This window comes from Squalius cephalus, assembly GCF_949319135.1.
Source record: "Squalius cephalus genome assembly, chromosome: 3".
In the NCBI taxonomy this organism is placed as follows: domain Eukaryota; kingdom Metazoa; phylum Chordata; class Actinopteri; order Cypriniformes; family Leuciscidae; genus Squalius; species Squalius cephalus.
The window spans coordinates 15,281,334-15,298,024 of record NC_137124.1 but is presented as its reverse complement, the minus strand read 5'-3'; the positions used below and the strand labels follow the sequence as shown (position 1 = coordinate 15,298,024).

General features: G+C 36.5%; 1 protein-coding gene across 1 annotated transcript in view; it reads left to right on the top strand.

The window, feature by feature from the left end:
* The first annotated feature begins 2,920 nt into the window (after positions 1-2,920).
* The window catches only part of abhd17c (abhydrolase domain containing 17C, depalmitoylase), a 40,251-nt gene continuing 26,480 nt past the window's right edge, over positions 2,921-16,691 (top strand). Inside the window, exon 1 of the mRNA XM_079866529.1 lies at positions 2,921-3,772. Coding sequence (XP_079722655.1) covers positions 3,288-3,772 — 485 coding nt within the window. The 5' untranslated portion in view covers positions 2,921-3,287. The remainder of the gene's footprint in view (positions 3,773-16,691) is intronic.

Here is a 16,691-nt window from a genome sequence, read left to right as displayed (position 1 = left end):
GGTGCATATGGTGATGGAGATACAGTTTGTAGGTGAAGCTACACTGAATGAAACACACAGTGAGACCTGTCCTTTGACCACCAGTCTGGTTTTTTTTTTTCTCTATTTAATGAAAAGTTATGCATGGGGGAAAAAATGGGTGCACCTTATCTCCTTGAAAATATAAAACGCAGACGGAGCCAGAGCAATCAGTACCCAGTGCATTTCCCATGCATCCACACTTCTTCTGAGCAGGCCCCATCGTGCATTTCTACATCCAACGAGCACATTATTACTATCTAGGAAATGTGCTTCATCCTCTAGGGTATGATAAATCCATTCCACCCTGGACTCCATATGCTTTTTACTGATTAGGTGAGAATATGAGGAATGCAAAGCCAGCCTCTCTCGTTCTCTCTCCCATTCCATTCAGGACATTCCCATGAGTAATATTCCGATGTTAATGACCTCAAAATGTCTTCAAAGTGTTGTAGTTATACATTTCTGCCATATTATGACTGAATTTTCCCACTGAGTTTCCAGTGGGAAAAGCTGCATGTTTAGAAATATCATGGGAAATGTGAAACACTCACAACAAAGTTAAATGCTGAAACCTCTGGGTTTGATGTCATGTTTCCTATGTAAACTCAACAGCATGTTCTTCAAACGGCACTAGCATTCAGACAAGAGTCAACTATATGATAAAGATATATTTTATAAGAAAGTTTCAACTGTATTTTTCATTTATGTCATGTCAGGGAAATATTTAAATTTAGACAATATATTAATTACAGAATTTGCTGGCAAAAACCATGGTTATATATATGGTGTTTCCAGGGGCGATTCTAGGGGTTTTTCCAACTGAGGGGCACAAGAGGGGCCACAATTAATACAGAAGGGCCTGTAGATATCCAAATCATTTAAAGTTCAGTAAGCTTTAAAATCCGCAATACACAGTGATAGCTTATTTTATTTTAATGGCATTTATTCAATGCTGTAAATAAGAATCAAATTCAATTTGTATTAACTTTTCACTTTTCAGAAGTGAAAAACTGATAAATAAAATAATCCAATCTGTGAATAGAGTACAACTCACAAAAATAATAAAACTCAACATTAGGTTATATAAACTTTACACAAATCCTCACAACTTTATATGCTTGCAAAAATAAATAAATAGAGCAGCCTACTTTACACAAATGCAGAAGTATATTATTTATATAATAAATACACAATTAATTAATATAACTTTAATAATTAAATACAATAATAATAACTTGTATCCACATCCTATTCAATTTGCATAGCAGCATTTGCAGAAAATTTGCATTGATGAATAGACTAAATCTAAAAATGCCAAGGCTAATTAGCCTTGTGCATATATGATTTTATACTATCATATCCATACTTTCTGTTAGAGGTGCTACTTTTTCAAAAGGGTATAGTTTAACTACATGCAAATTAAATGAATCTTATAAAAACAGTTTAGAATAGCTTTATAGTCCAGTGTTATTTTAGTATTATTTATTTATACTAGTGCTAAATGCCCGTGCAAAATCAGTTTTTGTGTGTGTTTTTAGTAATTGTTGGTTTGGTGCCCGTGAAAGAGACTGTGAACGCATTGAATTCAGGGAGCAGGCTAGGTTACTACAAATGATGGCTGTGAATAAACTATAATATTCAGAAGTAAACAGTGTAGCTGACTAAGTGTTTATGTATACCACAACAACCTTCTAAGTGCTAGTGCAAAATGCCCGTGCAAAATCAGCTTTTGAGTGTGTTTTTAGTAATTGTTGGTTTGGTGTGTTTGAGTGCTCATTGTTACAATTACACAGCAAAAGTTCAGTGACATTTTTATTTGTGCATGGTAGAAAGCACACAGTGAACTCCGAGAAAACGCTATATGCTTAAGGAAACAGTTTGTGAATAGGCTACTACAAATGATGCCCGTGTAAGAGACTGTGAACGCATTGAATAGGATATGTTTAGTTGGTGAATAGCATAGGCTACTATTACACAGTAGCGATAACTTTAAGCGCACCAGAATGAAATATAATATTCAGATGTAAACAGCATAGCTGACTTACAGATTCAGTTTACATCCACAAATGAATAAGCGCGTCGATTCAGGGAGCAGTGCAAAGTGCCCGTGCAAAATTTTTGTGAGCTGATCGCCGTCAAAAAAGTTCAGGAGATATTAGTGATGGCTGATTTCAACAGTTTCAATATGATAGCATTTTGAGAAAAAAGTGTCTTGAATTTATTGCATTTTGGGGAAAAATAATCCGGTTTTATAATAGATCTTTGAAAATCAAAATCTGGATTTGAATTTTTTATGATATTATAGGCCTAACCTAAGGATGCTATGTGAAAGTTTGAAACAGAAAATAGTGGTTTTCATCTTGCCACTTTCTTGGTAAAGAAAACACATTTTTACTCAAATTAATCAAAATGGATTTATCACGTTCTGGAACCAAACTATAATATTCAGAAGTAAACAGTGTAGCTGACTGATTGTGATTCATTGGGGCTTGTTGTCGCAAAAGTTCATCTGTATCTTTTTTTCCCTGGACTCATCTGTTTGAATGTGTTTTAATCTAAAGGTTTCTGCATACATTTTTGAAATAGTTTTTGTAGACAAATATAAATTGTTCCTACATTATTAATTTCTTTACAAAAAACAAATTACAGCATATGTGAATTCCTTCAAAACCGTTTAAACGCATCTTAGCATGTACCTAATGAAGGTGGTTGAGTGAATATCCAGAGTGTGTGATGGAATAGACAAGAAATAAATTATTTATATAGTTTTTATTTGTTTAATATTTGTAAACATAAACATATTTTACATTTTTTTTCACATTTTCTAGGACTTCACTAATGTCCTAGTCCTAGAAAAAAAAGAACCATCCTGAATTTCCTGCATCTCTTCCTAAGGAAAAGTCTTGTGACGTCGACGTCAGCCTGCGGGAGCCGGATATCCGCCATGACCGGGAAAATCCCATATTTGGGCATTCTTAGCAGGAGCAATGGCAGCTTACATTGTATGTGAACAGCTAGCTTGACGCTGAATATTGAGTTTTAATGATCGATTTTTTGACATTTTCAGCCCATGATCGAGACGGATAAGTGCTGGATTGGAAAGTATATTTTTTAAAATGTCAAAAAGCAAGTGCTAGTGACTTATCCGTCAAACCACTACCAAACCTAAACCACTTAGCACGGCTTTAGCATCCTCGAGACCGTTCGTGTATTTTTTTTCCGCTATTCGTAACCCTCCGACGCATAACCGGTATCGACCGATCTCCATGCCCGAGCAAGGCCCGAGAATGAACAGCTTCTCCCTCGGTGAGTTGTGCTGGCTCTTCTGCTGCCCGCCCTGTCCGAGTCGCATCGCGGCCAAACTAGCGTTCCTGCCGCCCGAGCCCACGTACTCCGTCCACACGGACGCGAGCGGCGCGACCAGCCTGCATCTCACCGAGCGCGCCGACTGGCAGTACTCGCAGCGCGAGCTGGACGCCGTCGAGGTGCTTGTGACCCGAACCAGCCGCGGAAACCGGGTCGGCTGCATGTTCGTCCGGTGCGCGCCCACTAGCCGCTACACGCTGCTGTTCTCTCACGGGAACGCCGTGGATCTGGGCCAGATGTGCAGCTTCTACATCGGCCTCGGGTCCAGGATCAACTGCAATGTGTTCTCCTATGATTACTCGGGTTATGGGGTCAGTACCGGGAAACCGTCCGAGAAGAACCTTTACGCTGATATCGAAGCGGCCTGGCAGGTTCTACGGAACAAGTGAGTGTTTCTGAACAGGTGCTTCTGTGTTTGTGCGCCAACTACGATTGGTCTGGGTCTGTGTGATGTTTTCATGCACATGTATGTATTCCAAAACACTGTCTAATGCTTTGCTGTTTTCCTTCTGCTATTCATGAATGAATGGATGCAATGTGAAATGAGTGAATGCTATTTATTGGCTCATGAAGTTCCTTATTTCCTTATTTGTCTTGAAAAAAATCTGCATTGTCGTTGAGCTCTTCCTATTTCATGAAACACCATTATATTGGGATTTTTTTTTCTAGAGACAAACTGGTGATCGGTTTGAGTGAATATCGGTTAAGAATTATCAAACAAGTGCAGAACTGTCTATCATCTTTGCAACTAAAATTAAGCATTATTATTATTATTATTAATAATAATAATAATACTATTATTATACATTTTTGTTGTAGTTGTAGTAATGTCAAGTAAAATTCTGCATATTGGCTGTCGGGTTGCTCAAATGTCATTATTGGCATCAGTCATAAAAAGTAGGGATGCACGATGTATCGGCCACCATATCGTTATCGGCTGATGTAGCATGTTCTTTTAGGGCTGGGCGATATATCGCATGACATTGTTACGCATCTCGTCAGTAAAGCCGGTTCCTTGATTAGTAGTAAATCGCCATCACCTGCTTTCAGATGGAGCTGCATTTACTACACAGAGCCGTAGCTGAGCCATATCGCATTAATATCGCGGACGTATCGCCTGTGATAATTAATGCGATATGGCTCAGCTACGGCTCTTTGTAGTAAATGCCGCTCCATCTGAAAGCAGGTGATGGCGATTTACTACTAATCAAGGAACCGGCTTTACTGACGAGATGCGCATAACAATGTCATGACATATATCGCCCAGCCCTATGTTCTTTATTAATATTATCGTTATCATCCCGAATCAGAAAATTTGGCCAATATATTAAAGCCGATAGGCTAAATTATGGATTATTTCCTTCAGCTGAGACGCATCAGATGCACACTGATCGCCATTATGGTTTTGAATTGCTTGAAATATGATTGAAATCACTTCAAAAGGTCTGACGTAAAAATTGTGTGCTTGGGACATGGCTTTTAATGGTGAGATTTTGTTTTTGTAATCAGGGTTTCAAAAATATGGAAATTTGGATTTAGATTAGGGCTGGGCGATATATCGCATGATATTGTTAGGCGCATCTCGTCAGTAAAGCCGGTTCCTTGATTAGTAGTAAATCGCCATCACCTGCTTTCAGATGGAGCGGCATTCACTACAAAGAGCCGTAGTTAACTGACAAGCTGAGCCCTATCGCATTAATTATCGCAGGCGATACGTCCGCGATATTAATGCGTTATGGCTCAGCTTGTCAGTTAACTACGGCTCTGTGTAGTAAATGCAGCTCCATCTGAAAGCAGGTGATGGCGATTTAGCCCTAATTTAGATTTATCGGCCAATCAGTTATCGGCTTTAAAATTGAAAGAATTATCGTTATCAGGATCGGCCAAAATTTTCATATTGGTGCATCCTTAATAATAGGACTATGATTTTAAGGTCCGTTCACACCAATGATGACAAAGATATAGTTTTAAAAATGGTTCTAAATTTAAAAGAATAGCAGACTACACAAAATAGCGAGAACAATATCATTAGAATCACTTTTCGCATTCTTTTTTTTCCAGTTGATGAATAAAATCATTGACAGCCAATCAGAATCTGTCTGACTTTAAAGGAGCTTGAGAACATAAAGTGGCAGAATAGAACTGCAGTGCGCACTAATAATAATAAATGTTATCGTGCGTTGATATGGATGCTAATGAAGTTATCATTATAGTTATCTTTATTATCTATCTTGTTGTTTCTTTATTAAGTGTCCTGTTGATTTAAATACTTGGACCCTCTTTGAACCAGCTCACTTGAGCTGAGTGATGACATAACTAAGTTAACTACTAAAAAACACATCACATCCCTGTCTGTGAGTCTTGTAAATTTTAATAAGTTTTAACAGCAAAAAGATTTGAAAGTTAGAATTGTACAGATTTTTATTTATTTTTTTGGCTGGTGCTGATACCGACGTCTAAAGCAGAGTGACTGATGGCTGATATATCCCAATATTATACTGTATATAATACTTACAATTGGTTGTGTAAACTGTCTTGTTAAAGTGAATGACCATTTACAAAACATTGACAAAATCCACACACACACACAAAAAAAAACTAAGTAGTAATTATTTATTGACTTGTTGAAGCTGTAAATAATTTGGGGGAATTGGAGAGAAACCGCTTCTTGTTATTTGGTCGATATAATTGGTCACCAGAAGTTATAGTGAGAAAAAAAATGTAGCAGTCAATTCACATGTGATATCTGTAAATAAAAACATTTTGGGATATATCTGTCAGTTGAATGATGACAGTCTGGCTCTTGGTAGAAAAGTCTGCAGACTTTATTGTATTTTCTGAGCTGAACATTCACTCAAAAAAATAACTCTTTGTATGAACATAAACAAAATCATGGAAAGGATTTCCACATGATTAACTTGCTTTATTTCAGCATTATGCAATTCTGTTATTCCAATTTAATGTACTTACGTTGGGTCAACTTAATTTATTAAGGTTGATTCAACTTATTTACTATGGTTGGACACAGCTTAATTTAATAGTGCCAGCCCAACTAATTTACTTAATTTGCATTCAACTTATGTGTTTATTTTCATTCATCCATTAATATTTTATTTATTTTAGTGACACATAATTAAATTGATAGACTATAGCTAGCTATTTGTTAGCAGTAGCACATATTAGCATCTTAAATGCTAAGATTTACATGCTCTTTCAACTAAAGCAGTTAAAAGTAACCAAATCAGTCCACAGCCAAACAAAATGCTCCACACTTCTCCACAATGGTAACCTACTGTAATTTAAATGGTTCTAATAATTCCAATGTAATTGAACATTAAACACAATTACACACTATCAAGTCTTCCCCTTTTCTCATTTTCTCAAAAAAACATAAAATAACACTTAATTTTAACATTTATTCTTAATTCAACCATATGCAAAGCATGCTGGGAACTAACAAGCACTGCCCAGTTTCAGTTAATGCAACACAAAGCGTTCATGTAATCCAACACAAACGTATTAAGTAAACTTAAATTTTACATATTAAGCAGATTGAACACAATCAAATTAAGTTAGGGCAAAATGGCAGTTGGCGTCGCACTATACTGCCACCCTCTGGATGTAAGAATTTTTTACTTAACATAAATGGTTTGTGTTTAGACGACATGTTAGGATTTTGTACTGTCAAGTTGAGACATAATTACGTGGACCTTAATAGAAAAAAAAACATTTCAAGTCAACAAACACAATTATTATAAGTAAACTAAATATAAATATATTATGTAAAGTGCACAACCTTCCTAGTTCATATTTTTTTTGTGTGTTAATTTAATTTGATAAAATGTTTTAAATGGTGCTGAGAGCATTGCAGTTTTATTGGTAACTCTTATCAAATTAGCTAAAGTATTTCATAAAAATGTGATGTGTAGAACTTGTCAGATGCTCTGTTTCTGCTTTCCACAGTGTTCTGTGGGTGCAAATTCCAGTTATCTTGTGTGTGAGAGAGCCTATCTTCCTCTATATTGATTGGTCATCATTAGGTCAAAGTTATCTGCTGGTCTTTCGTGCTGATTCAGCCCTTGGGTCAAGTTGTTGAGGACTGAAGTCTGGTGCACTAATGGGTTCTCTTTAGTGTTATCTCACTACATTTTTTGGAGTACCATTGGGTAAACCTATCAATTAATCAGTCTGAACAACAGCTGACCTCATGTTTTGGTCCATGGACTTTCTCCTAACGACACAGAATAGCTTATGTTTTCTTCCAGAGGGACAAAATGCCCTTAGAGACTGTTTTATAATCCTCTTACAAACTCATTAGAAAGTTGTGTTTTTGGCAGATTGAAGATAATTGCATAAGGTGCCTTGTCTTTAGTAATATATAACATGGCATGTTTACACTGGGGAGTGTAAATGTCTGTAATTATTTTTGAAGTAGGAACATTATCATTTGTTCGCACATCTGGCAACGGAGGTTGGTTGAATAGAAAATATAAATGGCTTGGATTGTTGCTCTGTAGGCACTATAGGCAGAATAGGGATGCACCGATACTACTTTTTCCAGAACTAGGCCGATACCGATACTTTAATGTTTGGTACTTGCCAATACCGATACTTGTATTTTAACTGCATTTGTAATTTTTTTTTTAATTTTTATATATTGGGTAGAGATACCAAATTAATCCTATTAGTTGGCTTAATTTGTTTAGCAATTATATATTTCCTTCAGTTATTTTCATGCTTAATCAACCCTGTTAAAATATATGAGCTTCTTTTACTTTCACTGTTCATTCTATTGCTCTATCATATTTCATCTAGCCTATCATTTATTTGCACAGCACATAGAGCTGCTCCAGCAGGACTCAGTGCTAAGAATTGGGTCAGTGGTTCAAATGTTATTCCAGTAAAATATCACAGTGAGTTCTCTATTCCAATTTTGATACTACAGCAAAAACTACTAGCCTAATTAATGTAAATTTAACATTATTAAAGACAAGTAAGCAGTCAGGAGTAAAAATAAGAACACAATCAAATTAGTTATCACAAATAAATACAATGGCACAAAGAAAGGCTACAAGTGAAATAAACAGTGTTTTGTGGGTTTTTCAGGTGCTAGTTTGTCAATCAAGCTTTCCAGGAAACCATAAACAAGTTAAGTATTTTCATTATGGCCATAAGGAAGCTCAAAAAGTGCTTCATAGCAATAATTAATTATTTATGGAGTCAGAGTTAGTATGTTCATCTTTGTTCTGTAAATGCTCATGTTGAAACTGTTCTGTCAAATTTCGGGAAGTAGCATTGTTTTTAGCATTCACTTTGTTGCTTAGTGTTGTTCCTGTAGTTTCTTTACATTTCAACCCTAATCAGCAGCATTATAGCCTATATATCCATGTCGGACAAATTTCTGCGACTCTTTGGCATGGAATCTAGTCTACTGCGCAAATGCAAAATAAAATGTTCTTGTGCTGCATTATGAATTGCAGTCTGAAATGAACGATTGACCAGTTCACAATTTCATTTATTTATTTTATTTTTTTATTTTTTATGTTTAACTGGTCATCTTAAAAACGTAACTACAATATGATTCAAGTTACATTCTCTTCATTAACCATTAAACAAGTTATATTCCAAGTGCACCACACCTGAAGTGCTAAACATGGTTTGTTGTTAAATGTCTTTGCAGAAAATAGGCATTAAATATGAAGGCAAATATTGTATAAACTGATCTTAAACGCATACTATATGCTCATAAATAATGAAAATAAAGAGAAAAATGCAAAGCATTTCTTTGTCAAAAAGTAGACATTGGGTCTCATTCACTAATAATTGCTTGGATTATTTCGTATTTGTACGCGGAGGAGAACTTCTCCCATGAAAAATCTCGGAAAAAAACTCCCACAGTCAATGGGGTCCATCAACTGCCGTATTGTCAGCATGTCTAATTGTAACATTGGCTAACATTTTAATTCAAAACTGCGTTTTCTCAATTTAAAAATAATACAATCGTGGCAAAACATTAAATTCGAATTAATTGAAAAAATCAGAAAAATTGCCCAGCCCTATCTGACAGGATACATTAAGTCGGAGTCTGTTGTATGTTTGCTAGTGTAACAGTAGTAAGTAATGGCATTCTTTGTAGATTCCACAGGATGTGCAAACATTTGCTATAGATGTTAATGTCATGTTTATTTGCTGATGCAAAGATCATAATCACACTGAACTGTATTTCAGAGTTGACAGAGTAATTTAAAATGTATTGGATTGTGAAATGAGTTTAATATTAGGTGAATGCCAGAAACAACAGTCCGAGGACCCTCAGTGCTGCCTGCTGATTGTGGCATTTTGAAATTGTTTTATCAGTTCTCCAATGTTATTGGATAGAGCTTTTTAAAAACATGTTTTTTTTTTTAAGAAATGTAATTTGAAAGAAAGCTGTTAGTCCATAGCTTGGAGTAATACTCGGCCATCAACAAGCCGTATGATTTGCCATTCGTGTCTAGTAAAAACTGTGCAGTATGAGCATTATAGTGAGGCTTAGCAATTGACATCCTCCATTACGGATGCAAGTTTAATAATCTGAAGTTGAACTGTTAAGTTTGTATTCAATGCAAAGGTGGAAGCCTTCAAACTCATTTGAATAAATTAAAACTCATTAAACTGAGAACATGGCTCTCAGTACATTTTTAATGCTAATCTGTTTTAAGTATTACCATATCAGCACCTGGCACCTTTTTGAGGCCATTTTCTCCTTCCAAACATTTGCCCGGATTTATCCGGGGTGTTTGCTCAAGTAAGATAATGCACAAAGGATTTGACTTTTTAATGTGTCATTTACCTCCTCTGCGCTTCCTTCTGGGGTTTCTGGCCTGTGTTTGGTCCATTGTGCATTGGCAAGTCCTTTTCTGTTTATAGAACGTAATGCATTTCAAATAGGCAGAATTACTTGGACAGTCCAGAGGAATATCCTTTTTTGTCCTTTTTGAATGCCGTGGCCTGTTGGGAGCATTTTCTCCAGCTTGAGTATGGTGAGCAGTTTGTAAAACCATAATTTAGTGTTTCTTACCATTTAATCTGTCGCAGTTTATGGTCTAGATGTAACTTGTGAAATGTCTTTTTCGTTCAGTCAGCAGTGTTTCAGTCTTACGACCCTCTTCAGCCGATAATATTGTCTGTATTCTCTGCACCTGCTTGTTACTGTCCAGGTGTGTGCGGGGTAGCAGGGGTTTATGCACGTAATAAATTAACTTCAGAGGTTTTCGGAGGCAAAAAGTGCATCAATTAAACTTTGCTAAAGTCATCAGAAAAAGGAAAAAATGTTCCCCATAACAGTTTTAAAACTTAGTGTTCATTAAATTCAGCCTGACAGTGCAGGTTTCGCCGTAGCACTCCCATTGTCTTTCTCCTTCTCGGTGTGAATTATTTACAGTGCACCTAATGAACCAGACAGAGCTGCCGCGAGATGTTGGATGGCAAACTCTGAGACTCGGTCTGTTACCTGCAAGTCCAGGGCTATGGTTGAGTCTAGTGCTAAAGATTAGAAGGTAAGAAAAGTAGCTGAATATTGCCACATTTTTCACTTTTGTATCGTATTATTTTCTTCCCAAAAGTTACTTTACCTGATTAGTTTCCACCCTATTTCTGATTTATTTTTGCTTCTATACTGTTAAGATTTTTAGAAATGAGCTACCTATGATTGGTTAACCTCTGTATCTGTGTAATTGTTCATCAGTATTGGTCGAGTTACTGATTTCTGAAGAGTTGTTGGTGTATCAAACTATTATTTAAAAAAGCACTATAGAAAAAAACTTTGTCCATTTAAATCTCATTGCTTTGTTTTGCATTTCATGCAGTCCTTAGGCAGTGGCAGAGCCGAATTTCTCTAGGACTAGGAGGCTTTCACTGGAAATGCGACAGTTGACTTGGAGTTATGGCACTTCCACACGTGTGCACATTTTTTTCAGCTTTGCTACTGTTGTAGCCCCAGAGCTTGGGAGAATGAAATGAGTCTAAAAGGTTTTAGAGGACAACGCCATGATTACAGCACGTACATTGTATGCTCCAATGTAGTCTGAATACAATAGTATTCTTATTAGAAAAGAACATGAAGTTACGTAGACACAGTGAGCAGATTAGCTCGGCGAGTTTGCTGTTATTGTTTTATGTCCTTGAGTTAAGGACACCAAGATGTCGATCAACTTTTTCCTGAAGCTATATGCAAATAAAACAGTATTTTTCCACTTAACGATTTTATGATGCTCGTATCGAACCACACGATCCACTCAGAATGCGTAATGCTATTAAAAAAAAAAGCATACAGCCCCAAAATGTTCATTTCTTTGATTTATTTACCTTCAACCTTCAAGGTTACTGTTTCAACTGCCTATGTTGAAACTGCATTTATTTCAAGGCAAATTGTTTGCATGTCGCGCAGTCCTTAGGCAGTTTCTGTTAATAAATATTTCTTGGTCAGTCAAGGAAGGTTTTAAAAAGAAATAACTTGCTACTCTTTTCTTTAAATTCTGTTTCCCCTGTTTTGGTCTATAGGTCCCTCCTTGTCTGCAAGTAGAAAATCAGGTAACACTTACCATGTACAATGTACTTACCATAGTAATATCAATAAATTATGCATAATTACATGCAACTAACCCTCAACCAAATCCTAATCCTACCCTAACCCTATAGTAAGTACATGTAGTTGCTTAATATTACTCAGTACTTATATATATAATTACACTGTAACAATGACACCTTAAAATAAAGTGTAACCAGAAATCATAACCCTGCCCACTTAGAACAGTCAGTAAAGAAATAAGAACAAATAATCAAATTATGAGCAATAGCACAAATAAATACAATAGAACAAACATGCATATGAAATAAACAGTGCTTTTCATGTTTTTTTAGGTAGGTCTAACAGTAGTTTAATCAAATGTAAAATAACTGCATAGTCTTCACTGTATTAATTTAATATAAATAATCCTTAAAGTTATTCAGTCAAGAGTAGAGTGATTCCCCCGCCCCCCTTTATTTTGGGGGGATTTGGGATCCCCAAGTATGAGTAATAGTAATTCTGACTTCAAACTTATACCCAGGAGTGAATGATCTTCCGTTTCCATGGAGACCCTGCCCTGTCTATCACTCCAGTCACTGGATCAGCATTTTCCCAGACATTTTCCTATTATCCCAGCCGCTCCCCTAATGTCCCTAAAGAATAGGTAGGTGTGTGCCTATTCATTGCGTGCCATTTTTCCATGCCTGCCAGTTAATTTCAGAGCGACATCTTTTCATAATTCCCAGGAGGACGGACAGCAGTTTTAATCAGAGAACGTTCACCGGTACGATTTATCGGATAAGCTTGAGCCTGAGACTTACATGGTCCATGGCTCCCCATCCCGCTTTCCCATTTCAGATTAAGGTTTTTCTCCCTTTGAACACAGGACATGGGGCTCCTACTAGTAAACCGTTTACAGCAAAGCAGTAAATCCCAAATGATAAGAGGAGCAGCCGGTCACTAGAACCTTCCAATAAAAACGGCGGCAAACTTACAAGGGTAGTTTCAGTGGTGTGATGGACTTAGATTGTTTTGCACCAACCAAATAGAAAAGGAGAAATGTGCTTCTATTAAATTACTTTGAGCTCAAGGCAGCACCAAACTAGCTGACTCGAAACAACTCAATTTTAGTTGGGGTTGTCCTATTGACTTTCTTCTGACGTTTCGCCCTCATCTGTTAGGGTTCGGTCATGCTCTCAGATTCAAAATGAAATCGAGGTGATGGACTAAACGGTTGTCTTACTCTTAGATGTTTCTTTTGTTTCCTTCTGAAATAAGAACAGAATAACCGCACAAACAGTCTGAGTTGTTTTATACTGTTAATGGGATAGTTCACTTAAAAATTATAAAATATTATTTAGTCTTCATGTTGTTTCAAACCTGAATGCAAAAGATATTTTGAAGAATTTTGGGTTCCAAAACAAACCATTGACTTTTAATTGAATGGACTGATATTGATTGAACAGTCTTTCTACAAAATATCATCTTTTGTGTTCTTCTACAAATGAAAGTCATACAGTTTTGGAATTACATAGATGAGTAAATGAAAGATAAGTCGCGTTTCCACCGAAATTACCCGGAACAATTTGTCCCAGGAACTTTTTTCCCCCAGACCTGTTGCTTTCTGCGTTTTCACTGCAGTCTAATGTACCGTGAAGATTAGGCCAATTAGTCCGGTGACGTAGGACTGAACGCAGTCAACCAATCAAAATGCGGCATGAACTCAGCCAATCAGCATGTTCAATGCCTAAGTCCCACCCCCGAAAGTTCCTGAACTTTGAAAAAGTAGGCTACTACCTCGCAAAGCAGGGACTTTCTGAGGGGGAAATCTTTACCTGGAACTTGATTTAGACTTTTCATTTAGAGTACCACCACAAAGTTCCTAGTACCTGAGGAAAGTTCCTGTGGTGGAAATGCAGTTATAGATTACAGAATTTTCAATTTTGGGTGAACTATCCCTATACTCTTATCTATAATATATTTGTGTCCCTACTGAGTGCTGTGGGAATGAGTCCTAAAATCTGGAAACGAGTTTCCATTTTTGAACTTCCAGTTCCATCATCCCAATGTTTTTTATCGTTTTTATGGGTTTTTGGTTAAAAGCCTAAAATAAGGTCTGTAGTTTACACAAACTCAAGATATTTTCACGTTTTCTATGACACACAATACATCAGTAAGAATTCCACTCGTGATTTAAGCGTTTGTCTTGAAAAAAGTTTCTAACATGTGGTTACATAGGACTACAGAGGCTGTCTGAGACGTCATCACGACAGGTAAACTTATCTACTCGCTAGTCTACTTTCATAGCCTTATTGTGTTTATAATCGTGCACTTACTATTTTAAACTATTTTGGTGTATTTCGTTTATAGCCTAATTTTAGCTTTGTATTGTATTTAGGCTTAAATTCTTAATATTTGTTGATTTTTGAAGATTATCTTGATAAACAAAATGCGTAACAATCATATCTTACGATAATACAAAAGCTAATGGGAAAATCCTGTTCGAGTTTTGTGGTGGCAACCAGGGTGATGCAGACTTCCAGGTAAGGTTGGCACACAAAGTAATCCTTGCTGCACTCTATGGGGCAGCTTAAGTGAGGGGGATAAAAGATTTATATTCAGTGAAAATACTGTTCTGACCTTACTTTCTTATTTTGTAAGTCTTTTTTAAGTGTAGTTAAACCCCTCAGTATAACAACTGTCATTTGCTGAGGTAAACATTTAGACCAGATCAAAGAAGGACAGTAGATTATCAGTTCTTCAGTGTGAGAAGTAGCTCAGTCAGTGGTCTCAAAGACCTCAAGAGGCCACCACAGACTACTTTCAAGCTAGTCGAATGTTGTGTTTTGAGTCAGCAGGGCTAATAACTGCTCACCCGCTGAGATGTGCGGCTGTATCTCCGTCTGATTCATCTACTAGTCTGTCAATGAAGCTTATGACTGAGAAATGGTTAGTAAGACGCTTGCATCACAGTGTGAGGGTTGAGCTGAGAAAGAAAGCAAGTGTGTTCTGCAGTGAAGCTGGGACTAATTTTTTAACTGCCCGGGGTTTGTGTGACAGACATGGCAGCCATAAAATCTGGATCGTCCTCCCTCTGCTTTTCACACCTACGCAGTATTTACCACAGTTCGGCTCTCTTCACTTATCCTTTTAAATTTGCTTCCTTCACTTCTTGTAGTCCTTCCCAGTTTTGTGAATACGTTTCTGTTGCCGACTGCATGCTAACTACACCTGCATGCTCACGCAGGTGTCTTTTATATACTGTAGTCCGGATGCTGGAATTACACTCTTGAGGACCTGAGGTCAGGAAAATCAGCTTTGATTCGATTCAGCTCTGATTGGGCCTCCTGTGTCGGCTGCTAATTTTCAGTTGTGACTCCTGGACAAAACTAGGATGAAACTTCTGTTTATGCTCTTTATTATGGAAGCATTTACATTGAAATGAATTCCAGCTAGCTTATGATGGATATTTTGGTGGTTGTATTACTCTATAGCGGTGGTTCTCAACCTTTTTTACTCAAAGGCCCTTCGTTGTCCAACACAATATTCAAATGCCCCCCATGTAGGCTAAGATGATTTAAGTATTTCTGCTGTAATTATGAGAAACTGTATTGATATAGGAGAATTTATATATTTAAATAGGATTCATTTTGTGATTCTAGACGTTCCAAGAACTGTGTTTTTAAATAAATCAATAGTTATTGAGGGGGAAAAAAGAAATTATTTCAGTTTACATCTTGATTTTATGCATTGTATTAGCATTTTAATTTTGACATGAGTTAGAAAATAAATGTAATGTTTGTTTGTGTGTGTATATATATATATATATATATATATATATATATATATATATATATATATATATATATATATATATATATATATATATATATATATATATATATATATATATATATATATATATATATATATATATATATATTTACTTCTGTTAAGATATAGTCGACAAACTTCTGAGGCATTCTTCCAAAAAACTTTAGAATGGCATGAGCGCAAGTAAATGTCAGAATTTTCACCTTTTGGGTGTACTATCCCATTTATTTATTTTTTTTACCAGGAAAGCAAATTCAAATTTGCTAGAATATTTGCATTTTATTGCATCTGTGTGGTGTTTGACTCCATTGTGAGAAGTAATCTCATGAACCTGAGGTAAGCTGGTGTTGGTAGGTCACTCCTGACTGCGCAGGAGAGCAGTGAAAGGATTTTAAAGTGCTTTGGTAGCTTGTAAATGCAATAAATGAAACCTTTTTGCAACATTTACATGTGGAGTGTCTCTTTAAAGAGACACTTGAGGTCAGAGGACATCCTCTTAAAACAGCCATTTCTTACTGCCAACACACAGACAGGTGAAAGCATGTATGTCACGCTGTATTACCGAACATTTATACTGGATGTGTTACATGGGTGTAGTCGTTTTCTTGAGCAAAGAGAATAACATGCCCTGACAGTTTAGAACTGAGTCTTTGGTGTCAATTGTGGGATTGAGGTTTTCGGGTATTTTTTTTGTAATTGCAAGTAGGATTGGCGTGTTAGAATGAAACTCATGTCAGGCTTTGTGACTTTGTTACTTAGTATTCTGTAGTTCTGTTCCAAAACAGAATGAACTGCCTTGCTGTCTACTGCCTACATAGGCAGCATCCTAAATGCAATTGTGGTTGATTTGGAATGCAATAGATAGATAATGACTATCTGTGAATCATACAAATAGCGCTTCTCACATTCATTGCATTGGAGA